Source organism: Chrysemys picta, chromosome 13, assembly GCF_011386835.1.
Source record: "Chrysemys picta bellii isolate R12L10 chromosome 13, ASM1138683v2, whole genome shotgun sequence".
NCBI lineage: Eukaryota > Metazoa > Chordata > Testudines > Emydidae > Chrysemys > Chrysemys picta.
This window is the reverse complement of record NC_088803.1, coordinates 19675545-19697244: the sequence shown is the minus strand read 5'-3', so window position 1 is coordinate 19697244 and position 21700 is coordinate 19675545. Positions and strand designations below refer to the sequence as shown.

Below are 21700 nucleotides of genomic sequence, written 5' to 3'. Positions count from 1 at the left end.
CAGAGCATTTCCTCGTGTGACCTCATCACTAGGAGTTTGATGGGCAGCGCATTTTACAATGGCTATCTCGGAAGGGAGCGAAAGAGCATTAAGAAGCGTGTTAACATAAGCCCCATTTTGGATGGGGGTTCCCACAGAGGTGAGGAATCCCCGGTACCTCCAGAGTTGTCCATAATCATGCACTACCCCAAAGGCATAGTGGGAGTCAGTGTAGATGTTGACTGACCGTTCCTTCGCTAAGAAGCAGGCATGGGGAAGGGCGACCAATTCGGCTACCTGTGCCAAGTTTACCCCCGGAAGGGAGTGAGCTTCTATTAAGTCATGGGCCGAGCATACTGCATACCCTGCAACGAGGATACCCTCAGGATTTCTTAAACAGGACCCATCAACAAAATATATTAGTTCTGGGTTAGGTAAAGGGGTATCCTTTAAATCCATCCTGGGGGAACATAATTCAGTAGTTACTGCTTGACAATTATATGGTTCCCCATCCCAGGCTGTTGGGAGCACGGAAGCAGGGTTGAGAACGGGGCACCGAACTAAGGTTACGGTAGGGGCATTTAGAAGTAACGTTTCATATTTAGTCAGCCGGGAATTGGACATGTGTTGGGTCACCCCTCTTAAAAGGAGTGCAGTTACAGCGTGAGGCACCGACACAACAAGAGGGGAACCCAAAACAAGTGCGGCTGAGGTGTCCACCAGAATTGCTGCTGCCGCTACCGCCCTGAGGTACAGGGGCAGTCCTGCCGCCACCGGGTCCAGGGGGGCACTATAATAAGTGACAGGCTTCTGGGAATCCCCGTGTTTTTGAGTCAGGACCCCCTGTGCTATCCCATCCTTTTCCTGACAAAAGAGAGTGAAGGGTTTAGTATAGTCAGGTATGCCCAAGGCCGTGGCACTAGCCAATAGTTCTTTTAGAGTTTGGAAAATGGTTTCCGCTGTTTGGGCCCAGGGTAAGGGTTCTGGTACATCTTTGTGGGTTAGGTTATGCAAAGGTTTTGCAACCAAAGCATAATCAACTATCCATTGTCTGCAATAGCCTGCCATCCCAAGAAAGCCTCATCAAAAATGCGGTGCATACATTTCTCTAATTCCCTTACCGGGGACCCCGGGGAGGATACCAAGGGCATGGAGCGGGTAGATTCTGTGGAAGAAGAGGAAGCGGGCAACCGTTCGGCCACCTCGTCTTCCTCCGCCTCACGGCGGGGGATCTCTGGCAGCCTCTCTCCTTCTGCTTGCTCCTGGGGTACCAGTCCCCATGCCTGTGCCCGCCTAGGTGGTCTTCCCTGATCCAAATAAAAATCTATAAGGTCTTCAGGAGGTTGGTTATAAGGGGGAGGTACCATTGGGGTCTGGGGGGCTGTGGGTATTTGCCAAACGGGGAACATGGGGGCAGGCAGGGGAGCCAAGGACTTAGATTGGACTTCCTTTAATTGCCTTTTTGCTTCTTCTAATTTGATTTTGACTTTATCATGGATGTTAATTAGGGTCCTTTGAATAGATTCCTGATGCCGTTTTTCCATTTCCCCATACCAATTAAAAAATGCATCCCATTGGGTTCGGTTTGCCTTGTGAACTAATAAGGCCCCCCGAAGGTGTAAAATTTTGTTAAAATTAAAAGTTCCTTCCCCCGGGAACTGCAGACTTGGATTATCCCGGGTATTCCAATTCCATTCTTTTAGGAATTTGCAGGTTAAGGGCCCATAGTTGGAATACATATAGGCGGCCGGAGTGCCCTTTTCCGGCTCCGGGACTTGTTTAGATTGTGAGGTCCCCATGGTCAGATGGCTCCGCCCAAACACCCACTAAGTGATGAAACAACAAAGTACTACTGTGATAAACCCCGTATTGCTCAATTGACCAGTGGATATTATAGCATCCAATTAATTAAGCTGACCCAGCCATCCACTAACAAGGAATGGTGTTCTATTCCCTCCACTGGGCCCCATACCCAGCCCGACAGACCCACAGTACCTCTGTCGGTGCCGAGTGTAGCAATCCAGCCAGGGATGCAATTAACAAATTATCTTTAGGCAACACAATTCCCCTCCGTTGTTAGGGATTAATTAGATGATCCTGTCTAAACAACCCCCCGGACCATCTGCAAAAAAAAAATCCAGGGAAAAGGCTATTCAACCAGGGCTACCAGTAAACAAAGCAACTGTTATTATACCTCTGCTACCATGCTCAGCTGATAATTCTATCACACTGCAGTAAGCCCTGACCTCCTCATTTTGGCGAGGCCAATTCCCAAGCCCCACTCAATTCTCAGGTGAGGCTAGCTCCTCAACATTCACACCAATGGGTAGGACTGTTAGGGAAGGTCCTCACACACACCCCTTCCGGCAAAGGGTACCACCTGTCCTTAAAGGAACAGGGTGGGCTACTCTATTGCCTCCGGTACGGCGGGCGATTTCCAAGGGTCCCCCCTCTCTCCGAGCAAGTGGAGGGAGCCTACGGCTCCAAAAGGAAGACCTGGGGTAAGGTTTTGGCCGTAGGTCAATCACACAGAAGGGTCAGGAAAGGCGTGGTCCCCGCACACCCCTCCCCCAGCAGAGAGCACCGGCCCGCCTTCAAGAGAACGGGATGGGTTACTCTACTGCCTTCGAGTACGTGGGCGGTTTTCCCGGGGCCTCCCTGCTCTCCGAGCAAGGAGGGGCTCCTTGGCACTACAAGGGAAACAGAAGTAGGGTCACCTCACGGCCCACAATCACACAATGCACCTAAATCGGGATATTTGTTACGGCAGTCGCAATCACCATCAGCCTATTGCTGGTGGGAGTCCCGCCACCCCCTTCGGCTGCTCCGGGGTTCCCTGGATTCCGCCCTACTCGCAGTAGGGTCAAGGGAGTGGATTCCGCCCCACCCTCAGTGGGGTCCACTATCCCGGGGTCCCTTAGCAGCCGGTTATTCGTCCTCCGGGGGGACCAGTCCCCGAAGGATGAGCCACGCAAAGCTAACTAAAATAAAATGGGAAACAATCAATGCAAAGCAAAGGAATTTTTCGTATTCCTTGTCCTCGTTGGGCACTATCACATAGTAAATTAACTTTCCATCCTCGCCGCCCCCATGGGGTGGGCCGACCGGCCACCCAGTTCTATAAACTCTCTACAAGGGGCCGTTCCCAGGCCGGTTCACCAGACCCACCTTCTCTCAAGAGGACCAAAAACCTCTGTTCATGCCTGCTCACGTTGTCCGCGCACAGCCCCCTCCTCCTTTCCGCCCGAGTTGCAGCCGCCACTCAGTTCTATAATCAGGGATGGTTTCCTTTATGTCTCAGGGAGACCACTCACACTGACAACCTGCCCTCGCTGAGCCCAATCCCCGAGAGGGGAACAGCACCTGCCCTGGATCTCACACAGTAGTAGTGTCCCTGGAAGGACCCTTGATTAATAACAAGGCAGGGCTGAAGCACAAAGGGTGTCCCAAGGGGTTGGAAGAATAAAAAATATATTTATTGTACCACTATGTGACCTGGAATAACTCAGAGCCCAGTGGCACCAGAAACACAGCTGTCCTGGAAGAGCCTGTTCCTTCATTAACACCACATCATTACCACTGCAGGAGCAGAGATGTTATTCTCTTGCATTGCATCAACAGCTCTTGGGATGCAGCCACCAGAGTAGCCCAGAGCTCAGCCTGCCCTGGCTGCTTGAATTAGGTTATTAAGAGGAACCCAGAAGCACATACTAAAAACTAAGGACCGGATCCTCAGCTGGTCTGTATTGATAAAGTTCCACTCTCTTCATAGTAGCTATGGCTATTTTCACCAACTGGGGATCTGGCCCATTATACAGTTTAAAATCCATATTCTTTGCCTGTGAGTTTAAGCCAAAGATGAGTCACAAGCATTCTTAGTTCTTTGTCCCATGAGATTAATTACAAGAACGTCACTTCTAAAAGTTATGCCATGATTCATTCCCACCAGGGCAGAATTTTGGAGGAATTCAGTGTTGCTAAGTTTTTCTGATCTTCAGTTTGTATTGGGATGAATGATCCAACTTCTCTTTCTTGCTTGTTTGCTTTCTCAGCAACTGCATTTTTTTCTTACCTCAAACAACCTTTGAGCAGGTGCAATGCTGCACGACATTTTAAAATGTTTAATTCATGCTGGTTGCAAGTATGTCAGAGAGGCTCAACAAACAAAAGCCCAGTTCCCCAGATGGTGTAAACTGGCATACTGCTGTGGAGCTGGACCAATTTACATGAGCTGAATATCTGAACTGTGAAACCTTGTTTGATGTTTATTCCTCCATCTGTGTTCTCATTGTTTAACACCAAAATCCTGTTTTAATATTCCAAGATTATGGTTAATAGGCAGAAATCTGCGAGATGTGTACCCAGCTGGTAAATGGACTGATTAATATGGTGATGAAGCAGCACCAGTATAATCAAAGTTGCTTGTGACACAGTTTAAAAGTTGACCTTTTGAAGAACACTAATATTGACATGCTTAGGCAAATTCCTTTGAAATTTGATGGTTTTCTGCTGGGTTCAAGGTAGGGTTAGTGACCCAAATTTAGGGTCATTTGAGCTAAGAGTTGCAGAGATAAAAGTCCTGGGGGAAAAAAACAATTTCTCCAAAAAGTCATTTGAGCAAGGGGGTTGCAGAGATAAAAAGTTTCTAGGGTTGATTTTGTGCACAGTGCTGGAGCTCAGACCATTAAGGTGATACGGGTCAAAAAGCTCTCAATTTTCCCAGTTTATTCACTCAGGCTTCAAGTCCATCACTCTATTTAAGGAAAGGTACACTTTGAACAGTTCGTATGAACCAAGACAGTGAAAGGGCCACGGCTTTCCATTCCAGCCATGTTATGTACTTTAAAGCTTAACTCTTGTAAGTGCTCTAAAATCCAAACGGTCACTCAGATTGTTTTCAAGTTTGGTGTGCCTCATGGTGGGATAGGCCAGCATTAGTGATCCAAATCTGGGGCCATTGGACCATGGGGTTCCTGAGTTGTAGCCCTTTACCTCAGTTTCCTTTTGCTGTCTTGTACCATGAAACGGAGAGGTCCTGATGAGAGGATGAATCACAGAGATCACTGAGAATGATGTCTGTGAATTCACCCTTCAGTCAACGGAACTAGGGAGCAGTTAATCACAAGCACCCCCACAAACGGAGTGCTGGAACTCATGGCAGGATGACAGCTGGCTCTTCAATCCTTGCCCTTAGCGGTTCCCTGCAAAGGGCCCATATGCTGCAAGCTGCTATGGACTGTAACTGGGCTGCTGGGCAGAGTCCTCAGATTTGTTATCTGCAGAGAACTCAGTGACCCCTTCCCATTCCCCTTCCATTCACACCCTGCCCTCCATAACTCCTGATCATCCCATCCTCTTGAGCCCTGCCCTCAGTAACCCCTCTGCATCCTCAGCCCCTTTTCTCTCTGCCCCCAGGCACCTCAGCTGAATACCAGTGCTTTTTAAAGTGTTACTACCAGAAATAGCAAGTAGCTGTTCTCCCAGTGCAGCATTGGTCAGAAGGTCTTACAAGAGTTCAAACAGTTTTAACTCATTTTTGGGACCAGAAAATCCAAGTCTGATACACATTTACTGTAGCTCTGTTCAGGAAGTCGTGCCCATTTTTACATAATTATTTTTCAGTGCACAACAGCCTCTTCAGAAATTAAACTTGAAGATGTAGAAACTGATGAGAAAGAAAACAAGGAATCACAATATTTTTTTTGAAAATTTACAAAAATATATTTTTATTTTGAAATATGTATAAGAGCTGTGTTTTTTCTCTTATAGTATTTTTTTCCTTTTTACAGAAATTTCTTCCTTTCTTTCTTTCTTTCTTTCTTTCTTTCTTTCTTAGAAAAAAGGAGCAATCCAATCTGAACAGCAGAGTGAGCCAATCCACCCAGTGCCACTATCCCCACGCACACATGCTGGTTCATGATTGTCAAGTACTGCAGTGGTTTATAGATGGCCACATACCAATCAATCCCCGTCCCCATAAGGCAAAACCCCATAGTGCCAGCGATGAAGTGAAAAAAAAAAAAAAACATCTGGAGGATGCGTTCATTGAATGAGATGGATTTATGCTGTGAGAGAAGACCTGAGAGTAATTTTGGCGTATTGACTGATGAGTCGCTGAGGTCTAGGAAAGCCAAGTTAGCCAGCAGGAAGTACATGGGTGTGTGGAGCCGATGGTTTCCCAGCCAGGTGTTCATATAGATTATGAAGAAAGCCACATAAAGGAATTGCTGCAGCTCAGGACTCTGGGTGAGGCCCAAGAGGACAAATTCTGTCACTGGATTGCTGAGGTTCTTCTTCTCTGAAGAGTCCTGAAGAGGAAACACTGATGATAATAGTTATGATGTGGTTATCTCCAGGTTCGGGTATTTGGGCATGAACAGGAGCAACCTACACAGTCAAAATGCCCCCTGCTAATAACTGTCTCCATTTGTCTTCCTGAAGCCCTGATGATGCACACCTTGCACAGGCCACAAATTCCTCATGTGCCCTAGAGGTTCAGGGTTGGGAAGAATGTGGATTTTCTGGGAGTCCATGGGTTCTAACAGTCCAGGTTTCTCATTGGGGGGGAGGGGTCTGTCACATTCTGGGGTGCAATCCAGACCAGTGAGGGTTTGAGACCGCCTGCTCCATAACCCTGTGTGCCTCACAATTATTTCCTGTTGTAGCTCCCAACCTGGGACACTCACAACCAGCCTAGGAGCATGTTAGCCACACCCTGAGTGTCTGTGTATAGATGCAGCACTGGTCCAGTATCTCTGACCCCAGCAGCCTGTCAGCAACACACCAGCCACACTGCGACTTCCACCAGCCTTGATTGCTACTTGCAAATTGACCACAGCACACTCCCAGTCCCAAATTTTCCCCAAAACCTGTGTTCTGCACTGCCTGCCCTCTGCTGGACAGTTCAGCTATTAAAGATTCATTACTCCTGTACAGAGTCAATATTCAATGGTTTGCTAGTTAAACTGGAGTTACTAAACAGTACAGTTGAAACACAGCATTGAATTGGTTTAGATTTCAAAATAAAACCAATTTATTAACAAAAAAAGGACAGGACTTTTAGTGAATTCAAGTTCAAGAGACCAAGTTAGAAATGGTTTCCAACAAACAAGCTTAGGTGGAGTGAGATTCCATTCATAAAGTAATTGGTAACAAATTTCCTTAAGCATTGGACAAATAGATGTGTTTTTAGCCTTCTTCCAGAAAGTTTCCCATTGTTCCAAATGATATCTGCTTTTAGATTCTTTTCCCGTTTTCTATAAATGTGCTCGTCTTCCAGGTACATCAGAAACAATTCATTGTACTAGGGGATCGCACATTTCATAGCTTCTGTAGGATGATCTCATTGCAAACACATGGGGCTTCTTGCATTCCCCTCCCACATTCCCCCGCAAACTTCCTGTGTGTGACCCTCCCATCCCCCTCTATTTAAGCATTCCCTGTTGCTCTCAATTTTTCTCCACCAGGTGTTCTACGTGCTTCCCATGCCCCCTATTTCCAGAGTCCACCTTTCTCTCTCTGATTCCCACCATATGCACACCCCCATTCCCATCTTTCTCCCACATTGCTCCCCCCTAGTTTTTTGTCTCCTCTTCTCTGGGTAGTAAGTCAGGCAGGGTGTCAAAATGTTATCCTGTTGGGAGGCTGGGCAGAGATGGGATGCAGTATTGTTATGATGGAAGGCCCAGCATTTTGGAATTGACCAAATGCAGTATTCAAGAGTGATCAGATTACAGAGGGAGACAAATAGAAAAATGCTGATATGTTTAGTTGAAGGCCATTGTGAGCTCAGACAACCCCTGGGGAATGAGATTCTTGGAGGTGTCTTTTGCCTTAGTTAATGGTTCAATCATTTTTAACATTCTACTAAAACTCTGACTTCCCACACTGGATTATATAAGTTTTAGTTGTTTTTTCCCAAACCCTGACATAAAATGTGTTTTTTGTTGCAGCTGTTTTGGTCCCAGGATGAGCAACATGAGGTAGGTGAGCTTAAAAACGTGTCCCTACCTCAATTTATTTCTCTATGAAAAACAGCATTTTAATTATAGTGGAAAATCATGAAAAATATTTTCAAAAATACTGCAGATTTTTTTTCAAAGGAAAACAGAAAACAGGAAAAACACGCTTTTTGTCTTTCCTCCACCATAACCACAGTTTCTTTATCTTCAGCTCTTTTTATTAGGCCAATAGACAAAAAACTACTACTACTACTACTACTACCAATAATAATAATAAGAAGAAGAACAACAACAAAAGACTGAAATATTAAAATCTGAACATGTTCAGGTAAATGCTCATGAAAATTTTCAAAAATTGGAAAATCAGTTCTTTTTTATAAAATTAAATATTATAATGTTTTTGAAACATTTCAAAAATAATTATAGTATGTGTTTTCATTCCCGATTAACTCTACATTTGTAAGAATTGATAGTTATGTTGTGCAGCTCTGCAAAGTAATTCAGTAAAAATGGCCTCCTCTTATTCAATTCACAGATCTACTAACCATGTGTAGTTGAGTCATGATGTGAGGAAAAAACATAAAAGAATAAAATTCTAAATGCTGTTACTCCTGCCAGCCCTGCTCAATGAACACAGATCTGGGAAAGTGGCTGTTCCTGGCTGGAACATCTTCAGCCCAATTGTGAAATGATTTTTCATCAATGACTGTTGCAAAGTGACTGAAAGCAGCAGGGGTGCGCAGTAGGATGGGGCTGCACAGGGGTCAGTGAGGGCAGGGCGTGAAAGAGAGGGGGATGCACAGGAGTCACTTAAAACTTGGTTTTGCCTGTAGAACATTTGTTGCTGTTGATGATGACAGAAAAGTTGAGACAGCTTCACGCTCAGGTCCCAGACTGAGCTCACAGAAGATGTAGGTAAGGAATTTGAGTTTAATTTGTAAACTGAGGCAGTGTCCAAATGGTTTGTGTCCAATGCCATTTTTACAAGCACCGTTCAGAAAGTTGTGCAACAGAGCCAGAAGCCGTCCTCAGTGTGCGCAGGGTGGGATGTCACTGGAGTCTGATGGCTCTGAATATTTTCCCTTCAATAGCCAATCATTGTTTTATTACTGCTGTGCCGGTGCTTTAGTGCCTACTAGTACCAGTCCTGGACCAGGACCCCAGTATGCAAGGAGCTGTACAAAAACAGAACAAAAACACCACCTTTGTCCCACAATGTACCTCACTGCTTGCCTAGAACCCAGTACCACTGCCTCCTTTCCTCCTGCTCTAACCCTTTGATCACATTTCTTTCTAGTGCTAGGGATAAAACTCACTGGGATTCTCTCTGATTTACAGGCCATTCAAATATCCATTTATTTCCCTGCATCCCCAACATTCCCCTTGTGTCCACCAAGCTTGGCAGGGAATTGCAGAGCAGGTTGGGTTTGGGTGGCTAAAATAAACAGATAACTGAACTGAACCACTCCAGGAATTTCTTAATGATTCCCTTTGTGCAGAATCCTTCAGTCTTAAGGGAAGCAGTTCACTTGATCCTGCTAAGAAAAGCTGAGGGAAATTTCAAGGAATCTCTGATCTGAGATCTAGCATTAGTGAGGGGGCAGATATATAAGAGGAAGATTTCTGGGGCTGTCTCATTATTGGAACCAGGTCCACTTCCCCTGTCTCAGAGTAGCAGCCGTGTTAGTCTGTATCCGCAAAAAGAAGAACAGGAGTACTTGTGGCACCTTAGAGACTAACAAATTTATTAGAGCATAAGCTTTCGTGGACTACAGCCCACTTCTTCGGATGCATCCGAAGAAGTGGGCTGTAGTCCACGAAAGCTTATGCTCTAATAAATTTGTTAGTCTCTAAGGTGCCACAAGTACTCCTGTTCTTCTTTTTCCCCTGTCTGTTAGCAGACCAGTGATCAGCTCTGAGATGTGACTTCCCAGGGCTTCCTCACTCACTTGGAGGAGCTGGTTCTGAGACCATGTACACAGTAGATTTTGTGAGGTATTGACTCTTGACTACTACAACGTGCCATGTCTTACTACAGACAGGCATCATTATTTCAGGGGCAATGCAGGAGATAAAGTGTGATTGGCGATACTAGCCCACACACCCATTATTGCTATGACCATTTAAGGTCTTCCTGTGACTAATGCTGTGTCCCCAGGATTTTCCACAGCAGGGGCTTTGTGAGGCTCAGATCTCTGGGGCAGATTACTGTTGGAAAACACACCCCAGAAATAACCCAGGGGAGGGCCCAGATTGATGAATAAACCCCTAGTGATTTTCCCAGCAAGGGCTTCATTATTTCCTTCTCTTAGTATGGCACAGGTTCTGTAGCTCTTCAGCAGGAGTAGACTGGTGTGGTGAAAAAAGACCCACACCAGAACTGAAGGTGGAATTTGGCCCCTAGCTCTCTTGGGCTCCTTTAAGAATCCCAGCCTCAAAGCCCAGAAAACAGCCCAGATCCACATGAAGGGCTAGATTCAGAAAAGAATGTAGGCACATGTCAAGGCTCCTTCCGCACTCTGAACTTCAGGGTACAGATGTGGGGGCCTGCATGAAAACTTCTAAGCTTAACTACCAGCTTAGATCTGGTCTGTTGCCATGACTCCCAATGGGCTAACTCCCTTCCCTGGGTAGCCTTGAGAGACTCTTTCACCAACTCCCTGGTGAACACTGATTCAAAACTCCTTGGATCTTAAAACAAGGAGGAATTAATCATTCCCCCCTTTTCCCCCCACCAATTCCTGGTGAGTCCAGATCAATCCCCTTGGATTTTAGAACAAGGAAAAATCAATCAGGTTCTTAAAAAGAAGGCTTTTAATTAAAGAAAGAAAGGTAAAAATAATCTCTTTAAAATCAGGATGGAAACTAACTTTACAGGGTAATCAAACTTAAAGAGCCCAGAGGAATCGCCTCTAGCCTTAGGTTCAAAGTTACAGCAAACAGAGGTAAACACACTAGCAAAAGGTACATTTACAAGTTGAGAAAACAAAGATAAAACTAACACGTCTTGCCTGGCTGTACTTACAAGTTTGAAATATGAGATATTTGTTCCGAAAGATTTGGAGAGCATGGATTGATGTCTGGTCCCTCTTAGTCCCAAGAGCGAACTCCCCCCAAAACAAAGAGCACAAACAAAAGCCTTCCCCCCCCACCAAGATTTGAAAGTATCTTGTCCCCTTATTGGTCCTTTGAGTCAGGTGTCAGCCAGGTTACCTGAGCTTCTTAACCCTTTACAGGTAAAAGGATTTTGGAATCTCTGGCCAGGAGGGATTTTATAGTATCGTACACAGGAGGGCTGTTACCCTTCCCTTTATAGTTATGACAGCACCTCACTGTAACTTTTAGAGTCTAAGTCCAACATTTTGGTGCCACCCGTACTCACAAACCCAGCTTGGCTGCCGCCTGGCCCTGTGGGCACCTGAACTCACTCAGCATCTAGATTTGTGATGTAAAATTTCCCAAGGTATTTAAGTTTCTGGCTCTGGGCATATGTGCTGCTGCCTCTCACTAGGTGTCTGGACACCTGAGCCCCAGTGTGACCCACAAAGCTGGGGAAGATAGGTGGAGGAATGGCTATCCTCCCACAGGGCCTGGTCCATCAGCTGAGCTCAGAGACCACCTGCTGGACCGGGGCCCATTCAGAATGAAGCCAGAGCAGATAGTTGGGAAATGTGGCTAGCGAAGCAAGGGTTTGAACAGGTTCTTCCACAGTCCAGGTGATCCCCTAAGCACTGGGCTAAACACTATAAGCTGGCGGATGCTGATGCCTCCTCCTCTGGCATGTCTTGCCAAAAAATGGCATAGACTCCTAGCTACAAGAGAGGGGTCCTGGCTGTAGGTCCCTGCAGCCCAACTTCCAAGCACAGTGAGAAGGGTGGAGTAGAGCACACACCCTTTTCTGTGCCATTTCCCATCACAAACACAGGCAGGGAGCCCCTCAGCCTATTGGCTTTGATGAATCCCATTCTTAAGCACTTACCTCTCCCTGTTGGATAAGGAGCCTGGCACCGAACTCAGGCTCTGTGAATCCTAGTGATTTCATAGGTTTCTGAAACCCAAAGTGGCATTGTGAATCTAGCCCGTAGGTCCTCAAATGTGGCTTATATCACATAGCTCCAGGTGCAGCGGAGGCTAATCTAATGATTCCCTTTGTGTGTGTCTCTTGGTTGTGCTCCATATAGATTTTAACGTGTCTGCTACAGGGCTTTGAACTAAGGGGTCTTTACCTTTATGGAGACCATCTTTTAGATTATGAGGTCATTCATTTAATCTCATGGATGTCCCACTAAAATTTCCTCAATTTAAGCTCTCCACAAGCCTAATGGACCTGAATGTTACAGTGGTTGGGCAATGTCTGCGTCTTCATTGTCCTCATTCAAAGAAGTCTGCAAAAGTACTGATATGGCACTTGACACCATTGTGTCTGAGTTCCTCACAATCCTTCAAGCAATTTACCTCACCACCCTCCTGCAAAGAAGGAAAACACTTGTCTTGTTCAGGCACAGCACCCAATGAAGTTCTATGGGAATTGGGCACCTATCTTGCTCTCACTTGAAAATCCCAGACTGAGAGGGTGTTTGGATTTCCCATGATTTTCCAGGAGCTGGGAATGGGTGACAGGGAATGGATCACTTGATGGTTACCTGTTCTGTTCATTCCCTCTGGGGCACTTGGCATTGGCCATTGTTGGAAGCCAGGATAATGTGCTACAGGGACCTATGGTCTGACCCAGTATGGACATTCTTATGTTCTTATGATCACAGAGAATGTTGATGGCAGGACAGAAATGGAACCCATCACTCCACAGTCATTGACAATAAATCTTGGCCGATTGTGTAATGGGAAACTTTAGTGTGGTTTTTTACTTTTTTTCAACTTTTCATAAGAAAATGTCAAACAAAATGAATTTTCTTTCTTTAACTTTGAATCAAAATTTACTTCTGTCAAAAGAAATATCATGGGCAAAAAAAGAGGTCTGGATGGAATCAAAATAGTGGATGGGAAAATGGCTTTTGTGATGTAAATTTGTGGTTTTCCATGAGAAAAAATCAAACTAAAATGAAATGTTTCCTTTCATTTACATTGCTTTTTGTGTTGTAGCCATTTTGATCCTAGGATATGAGAGAGGCAAGGTGGGAGAGGTTATATCTTTGATTAGAACAACTTCTTTGGTGGAAGAGACAAATTCTGTGGAACTTGAAAACTTGTCTCTTTCAAAAACAGAATTTGGTCCAATCGAAAATATTACCTCTCCCACCTTGCCTTTCACATTTCACTTTGATTCCTTTCTTAATCATCATATACAAATTGTGAGAGAAAGTTATTTCACTATCTCACACTTTAAAAATTTTACTTGCAGAATTTTACAGTGGAAAAAGTGGTAAATTAAAGCAGTGAAAGACAAGGAAGAAAGAGATTGAAAATCCAAAATCTGAACACTGCATACTAAAATTTGGCAGATCTGCTGAACCATTGTTATTATTTGTGTTCAATTTCGGGTGTATTTTATGGAAATGACATGGATCAGCAGAACCTCACCACTGCAGTGACTGAATTTGTTCTCCTGGGCCTCACTCAGAATCATCAGCTGAAATATTTTCTCTTCATTGTCTTCCTCATAGTGTACATAGCCACCTGGCTGGGAAACTTCTTCATCATCTTCATCACGGTGATCGCTGTCCACCGGCTGCACAAACCCATGTACTTCCTGCTGGCCAACCTAGCTTTCATGGATGTCAATGAATCATCAGTCAGTGCTCCCAACTTGCTGTACGGTCTCCTCTCCAAGCATAAAACTGTCTCCCTTAATGTGTGCCACCTCCAGATGTTCTTTTCCATTTATCAGGGGCGCAATCTTGTTTATTCTTGTGGAGATGGCGATCGATTGGTACATGGCCATCTATAAACCTCTGAGATGCCTGACTATCATGAACCGGGGTGTGTGCATGGGGCTGGTGGCACTGTCATGGCTGGGTGGACTGGATCACTCTGCCGTTCCGATTGGACTGCTCATCCAGCTACCATTCTGTGGGCCAAACATTCTGGACAATTTCTACTGTGAAGTCCCACAGGCAGCGCCGTAACACTGGCAAGGCGAGTGAGGCACTTGCCTCGAGTGCACAAAGCCGAGGGGCGCAAAAAGTGATGCAGGAAAAAAAAAAGCCGCTGGCAGGCACAGAGATATTTATAACCGGGGTGATCTCCCCCCCGGCCCCACCTGCCGCCCGCCCCGTGCCTTCCCCAAGTGTCCCCCGGCCCTGACTTGCTTCCCCCTCACCTTCCCGGACCCCAAGCAGAGCAGCTCCATGCTGCCTCCCTGCAGCAACTGCTGCCACAGGGTCCTAGTGCCCCCCAACTCACTGCCAGGGCAGACTGACTCTGAGCCTGCCCTTCCCCCTCTGACCCTTTCATTTTTCAATGGGACCCTCCAGCAGCACAGGGGGCCCTCCGCCCGCAGTCACCACTCCTGCCCCATGGTGGGCAAGGAGGCAGCCCCATCCCTCACCCCCAGTGAGGATACAGTCAGGGGCAACAGCAGGGGAGGAGGTGCATGCAGCGCCCCCCGGCATCCACCACGGGGGAGGTGAGGGAGATTCCTGGACCTGAGAGGGGCCCTAGGAGCACATGCAGTGACAGTGGTGGTGGTGAGTGTGCTGCTGGGGGGGCAAGAAAGGGGGGCTTGCTGCTGCTGGCAGGGAAAGGGCTGGGGGGAGTCCTCCTCTCTGGCCCCTGGCCTGGAGCAGCCTGCCTGCACCCCAAACTCATCCCCAGCCCTGCCCCACCCCAGAGCCCACACCCCCAGCAAGAGCTTTCACCCCCTCACTGCACCCTCTGCCCAAGCCCTGAGCCCCTCCAGCACCCCAAACACAGTATCCCCAGTCCCAACCAGAGCCCTCATCCCCACCGCACCCTGACCCTCTGCCCGAGCTTTGAGCCCCTCCAGCACCCCAAACACCTCATCCCCAGTCCCAGCCAGAGCCCTCAGCCCCCACCCCAACCCTCTGCCCCAGCCCTGAGCCCCTCCCACACCCCAAACCTCCCATTCCCAGCCTCAGACAGAGCCCTCACCCCGACTCTTGCCTTGAGCCCTCCCCACTCCAAATCCCTCATCTGCAGCCACAACCCACAGCCCTCACCCCTGCATCCCATCCCTCTGCACCCCTCCCATCCCCAAACTCCCTCCCAGAGCCTGCATCCCAATCCCCTGCCCCAACCTAGGGCCTGCACCCCAGACCTCCTCCCTCACCCAAACTCCCTCCCAGAGCCTTGGGCGGGTGGGGGGGGGGGGTAGAATTTGGGTGGGGGCAGGTTCTGGGCACCACCAAAATTTCTACATACCTGCCACCCCTGATCCTGCCCCGAAAACCTGAATTCCCAGCATTCTCAGGACACATGCTGATCCCTAGTGGCCACTGCTGATATCCAGCACCTCCCTCCTCTCTTAACCTGGAAGTCCATCTCTGGATTGGAACTGGACTGGAACCAAAGACCATCTTGGAAGCAACATTACCAGCCCAAGCAGTCAAAAATCATGAGTTGACCCCCCAAAATCACAGGCTCTACCACCGCCCCTTCATTCATTCTTTGGCGGCAATTCGGCGGCTGGCCCTTCCCTCCGAGAGGGACTGAGGGACCCACCGCTGAATTGCCGCCGAAGAGCCGGCCCTGGGGGAGGGCGCAATTTTATATTCTTGCCTCGGGCGCAAAAATACCTAGTTACGGCTCTGCCCACAGGTCATCAAACTGGCCTGTGCTGACACCCATGTAGTCGAACTGCAGATTGTCTTCAATGGTGGAGTGCTCCTCATCAGACTATTCATTTGTCTGCTAATTTCCTACACTGTCATCTTAGTCAAGATCAGGACACATGTCATGGAAGGGAAGTGCAAGGCTCTGTCCAACTGTGGAACCCAGATTATTGTGTTGTGTTTACTATTCATACCCAGCATCTTCATCTATGCTCAACCCTTCAAGAAGTTCACCCTGGACAAAGTGGTCTGCGTCTTTTTCACTCTAATCACCCAGATGCTGAACCCCACAATCTACACGCTGAGAAACACCGAGATGAGAAAAGCCATCAGGAGACTGATGAGCAGAATCCTGTCCTCACGGAGGAAACTAAAGGCATCATGTGTCTTTGAATGATCATTTCAAATAGAAACCAGACCCCAGTACATCAGAGGGTAGATGTATTCTCCATGTGAAATGTGTGTCCCATCGAAGAGATTACACACCGCACACTCCTGAAAATCTATGTACAAGAATAAATTAAAGACCAACAGCTTCAACCTCCACTGAAATCTCTGGGGCCAACGTGTTCAAAGTACCATAGCTCCACTGAGCCAATAAAGCCCACTTGGTTTAAATCAATGTAGCTGCATTGGAGTCAATAGGTCAGAACCCCAGCAGATGTAAAGCTTCATAAATCCATTAGAGACAATGTGCCAGGTGCCTGGCTTATGAAAAACAGTTCAACTCACTGAATGTTTTCCAACTGCTGAAGATTGGGATCACAGATATTTATTTATTTTTTTTAAAACCTATGAATATTTTCAAATACTGAAAATAAAATTCTACAGATCAGTCTCCTCAGGATAAGAAACTTCCCTTCAAAACTTCCCTCCTCAGGCTGAGGTTCAAGTTAAAAGAGTTGGCCTTAAAGGGTTGCATTGTCACCTGAGCCTCCGGGTTGATTAATTTGGTGTCCACCAGGGATTGGTGGATAGCTGACACCTGTGCTTCAGTGTCTCTCCACACAGTAATCTTCCTCCCACCCACACTTATAGTTTCCCTTCGCTCTGGGGGTATTTGCGGGGCATCTGCACCTGAAGGCTCTCAGTGGGAACCCAGGGTGATTAGTTGAGTCGGCTGCTGCTTTTGGGGAAGTTGGCCTTTATATGCCACAGCTCGTTACATTTGAAGCATCGCCCAGCTGACTGGGCTGGGTCGAGGTGGGTGGTTGGAGAGTAGGGTGGTGGGATGAGAGAGCATCTGGGGTTTCTCTGGCTGTATGAAGGCTCCTCCTTGTGAGGTGGGGCCTTGGGCTGACTCCGATGGTGGAGTGTCATCTCGGGTTGCCCCTTTTGGTATCCGCACCAACTGCTACCAGCTTTCTTCTTCTCTGCCACCTCCACCCATTTGGCTCCGATCTCCCCTGCCTTGATTACAGTTTTGGGCTTCCCATCTAGGATGTATCTTTCTATTTCCTCAGAAACCCTCTAAGAACTGCTCCATTTGTATTAGGAGAGATAGATCTTCCAGAGACTAAACATTTGCTCCTGATATCCAGGCATCCCAATTTTTTACAATCTGGTAGGTGTGTCGGGAAAATGCAACATCTGGTTTCCACCTTAGGGCTCTGAACAGCCAATGGGTATGCTCAAGTATTAGCCCCATCCTAATGCTGGCCTTTTGTTTAAAAAGTTCATACTTGTTTGTGTGTTCTTTAGGCATTTTAGCTGCTACCTCTGCTAAAGGTCCACTAAGTTGTGGCCTCAGCTCCACCATATACTGGTCTGTAAGGAGGTTGTACCCAAGGCAGGCTCTTTTAAATTTTTCTAAGAAGGCCTCTGTATCATTGCCTACCTTGTATGTGGGGAATTTCTTGGAATGGACACCTGGAGGAGGACTGTTATAGCTACCTGGTTGACCCAGCTTAGCCTTTCCAGTTCTAAGCACTTCAGCTCTGTCTCCGCTTCCAAGAGCTTTGCCTCTGCTTCCGATTCCAAGCACTTCGCCTCTGCTTCCACCTCCCAGCACTGCATCTCTCTCCTCTCCTCCTCCTCCAAGCGCTTCATCTCTAGGAAGAAATTCCTGTCTTCCGCAGTTAGAACTCCGTCTGGGTTAAGGGCATCCCTCCATCTTGGCACCTGGATCTCGGGTTGGAGAGGGCTGACCATTCCCTGCAGGGAAACCTCCGGTTCCCCATCCCCTCCCTTCATTTCTGTCATGGAGCTGGATCTCTGGGCTTGTTCTGAGTCTGTCTTCTCTGTGGTGTGCTGCTTTAGGAAGACTGGTTGCTCAAGGGTTTTGGTGCCCGACTGCAACCTCATGCACTGGGCTGCCCTACTGTAGCCTAGCTATTTCATTGCCATGAAGCTAGAAAAAAATGGCTTGTTGGACTCCCTGGCCTTGCAGGCTTAACCCTTTGTGTGCCTGTTCCCCCTCAGGCAGCAAAGAAAAGAAAAGAAAAGAAAAGAAAAGAAAAGAAAAGAAAAGAAAAGAAAGAGAAAAAACCCTGGGTTTGCAGGCTGCCAAAAGGAAAATCTTGTCCCTTTAAAATCCTGAGGTCTGTGCCTCTGGTTCAGAATGATCCCACTGCTCTGCCACCATATCAAGGCTAATTCCTCACTCTGGCACTTCGACTGCAGAAGGTGGGGGCCTGCAAGGATTCAAAAAATGTATACTGGCCACTCCAGGCTCGTATTAAACTCCCAAGATTACAGCTTTTCTCTGTCCTTTGATTGGTAGATGCTGCCACCACCCAAGTGCAGAACCGCTTTGAGAGCCCAGGAAGGTGCACTTGGGAATTCCTTCCTGTGGGGTACCCTCAAGCCCTTTCACACACACCTATCCAGGGAAAAGCTGAGAAAGAAAAAAAGAAAAAAAAGGAAATCAGCTGTTGCCAACAGCTAATTAAACATGTGGACAAACCTCTTAAGACACAAAAATTCAATTCTGTTCTTTAAAAAGGTAAATTTTATTTTAAAAAAGGAAAGAAAATATATCTGGGAATTCAGCTATTGCTTGATTTTAAAAGAGCAACTACAAGGATTAAGCACCAAGAATAGCTTTCCTGAGGTCCAACTTAAAGGTTACAAGCAAACCAAAAGCACTGTGGTTAGCACAGAGGAATCCACAAGCCATCAAGAAATAAAAGGGATAAACCTAATTGTGTCTTCCTAGACATTTACTAATCTACTTACATATCTGAGGTTTAAATGAATAGTTTCTAGGTATGATACTGATGATTTTTTCATACCTGGCCCAAGTTTTTCACAGCATAGATCTGCCCTGTCTGCTTCTTCCCAGGAGAATTACAACAGACAGACAAAAGGGGAGTCATTTTTCAATTTTAAAAAGTTCTAGCCTACCCACTGGCTCTTTTCCACTCACTTCCTTTTACCTATGCATAGCATTGAGATTATTTAACCCTTTACAGGTAACTAGAGAACAGATAGAGGGATTTTTTAGCTACTGGTTGGCTGGGGGTCCATAAAAGGGAGCTACAACTCCCCCCCCTTCATTTATCACAACACTACTTATCCACAGTTCTATGTTCAACACTACTTGAGAAACTTGAATTTCCACAATATATTCCTTAGGGCTGTTTTCACCTCTTTGTTTTTCAGGCTATAGATGATGGGATTTAGCATGGGAGTCAAGATGCTGTACTGGATGGAGACCATTTCATCCAGAGCCACAGAGGAGACTGAGCTGGGCTTTGAGTACTGGATGAAAGCTGCCAGGTACAACAAACCAACCACAATCAAGTGGGAGCTGCAGGTGGAGAAGGTTTTTTGCTTCCCCTGCACAGAGGGTATCCTCAGGATGGTGGAGATGATGTGAATGTAGGAGATAAGGGTGAGGAGGAAGGAGATCGCTCCAAGTATCACAGCGGAAGTGAGAAGCACCACTTGGTTGGTGAAGGTATCAGTGCAGGACAGTTGTAATAGGGGAGGGAGCTCACAGCTGAAATGGTGGATTTGATTGGGCCCACAGAAATGAAACTTGAAGGTGAAAACCATGTTAAGCAGGGCATATAAAAACCCGACGGTCCATGCCCCACTCACCAGCTGAACACAGATCCCTTTGCTCATCATCTCCATGTAATGCAATGGGTCACAGATGGCAGCGTAGCGATCATAAGCCATTGCTGAAAGAATGAAAACTTCTGTACCTGCTAAGAGGATAAAGAAGAACATCTGGGTAATGCAGCCATTGACTGAAATAATTTTGTGCTCTGTTAGGAAGTTCATCAGCATTGTAGGCACTGTGATGGAGGAATAGCAGATATCAACAAAGGATAAATGGAAAAGGAAGAGGTACATGGGGGTGTGAAGGTGAGAATCAGCTCTTATCACCAGCATGATCAGTATGTTCCCAACCAGAGTAACCACGTAAATAACTAAAAACACCAGGAAGAGGAAAATCTGCACCTGTGGATCACTGGAAAGTCCCAGCAGAATAAATTCAGTCACTTTGGTTTGATTTTCCATTGGCATTTATTTAGGAAATCTTTGATCTGGAAGACCAGAAAAAAAATTAAATTAACACTTCTCATAAAAGTAAATTGAAACAGCATGTGCAGATCCTCAGACAAGTAGCATGCATGTAAAGAGAGCCCTATTCCTGCCTGTAAACGGTGTGTTTTAAACAGAGTAAATTGTGTGTGAGAGAGAGAGAGAGAGAGAGAGAGAGAGAGACGCTGGATGGAATTTGTGTTTTTTAAATTGACAAAATAGGCTGGATACACAAAAGGACTTGGGCATCTAACTGCCCTTTTTGATGCCTAAATCCGAGCATCAGGTCCCACTGGTATTCACAAATACCCTGCTCAGCTGTGAATAAGGGACAGTCTGCTTTGGGGCTCCCTCAGCCTCTCTTCTTGATCCCGTTTCACTGTGGATACATAGTAAAAGAGACAGTGCAGCAGGGTTACTGGATCCTTGGACTTCTGCATCTGGGGTGAGGGTTCTAACCACAAGCTCTGAAGGCATTCCCACACACTCTCTTCAATCTGGCCATATGACTTTAACAGAGCTACAGCTGAGTTAGGCCAGCATGGGGTCTGGAAGATGGAGCTATGGCCAATTTGCAATAGCTGGGCATCTGGCCAAATCTATAAAAATAATCTCTTTCTTTATTACATTTTATCAGTTGTTCTAGACAATGTTGTTGAAAACACTATTTAATATCTGTAGTGTATGATTGGAGTCATATCTATTAAAATCATCAGCTTTTTCAAGAAGAAGAAATGAATGGGGCCAGCAAACATTCTCTCAGCACCGTGACATAAATTTGAAAAGAGGGGCCTGATAAAAAATTAATGGTCTGTTGTTCCTAAGTCATTTAAACTCCGACTCAATGGGACTTTTGACTCATTGTTCTGCATGTCTGAATATCAGGCTTTACTTATAGAAGAGAATCTATCCTGCCCCCACGGACGTCAGTGGTTATTTTGACATTCGTTTTCAATGGAAATGGGAATGAAGCAATGCTCTCTCCAATGTCCCATCTATTTTTCTCCCCATATGACCTTAGAGAGAAAATCACCATTCCTTCATTATCAACTCACGAGACAAATACCTAAGCACAGATATTGACTTTGTACTAGAACCTGAATGTAAACACAGGCAGATTCTGTGTGAAGGGAAATTTCACAGTAGAGAGAAGTAAATAGCTGGCCCCTGGCAAAGATCTTTACAGGGACCACTGCTCTTCAACATAGACATAAATGATCTGGAAAAAATGTTAAACCATACAAAATCATAGAATCATAGAATCATAGAATATCAGGGTTGGAAGGGACCTCAGGAGGTCATCTAGTCCAACCCCCTTGCTCAAAGCAGGAACAATTCCAAACTAAATCCTCCCAGCCAGGGCTTTGTCAACCCTGACTTTAAAAACCTCTAAGGAAAGAGATTCCACCACCTCCCTAGGTAACCCATTCCAATGCTTCACCACCCTCCTAGTGAAAAAGTTTTTCCTAATATCCAACCTAAACCTCCCCAACTGCAACCTGAGACCATTACTCCTTG

At 46.3% G+C, this 21700-nt stretch overlaps 1 protein-coding gene and 1 pseudogene across 1 annotated transcript; one reads left to right on the top strand and one right to left on the bottom strand.

Moving 5' to 3' along the window:
• The first annotated feature begins 13458 nt into the window (after positions 1-13458).
• On the top strand, positions 13459-14023 carry LOC112060932 (olfactory receptor 4D2-like; annotated as a pseudogene).
• Positions 14024-19225: 5202 nt separating this feature from the next.
• Positions 19226-20164, bottom strand: LOC103306976 (olfactory receptor 5A1-like). The gene has a single exon (XM_008176714.2). The coding sequence runs from the start codon at positions 20162-20164 to the stop codon at positions 19226-19228; it is 939 nt and encodes a 312-aa protein (XP_008174936.1).
• Positions 20165-21700: the final 1536 nt, after the last annotated feature.

Coding starts and splice junctions, on each gene's coding strand:
- LOC103306976 (XM_008176714.2), bottom strand. CDS start 20,164: ATGCCAATGGAAAATCAAACCAAAGTGACTGAATTTATTCTGCTGGGA.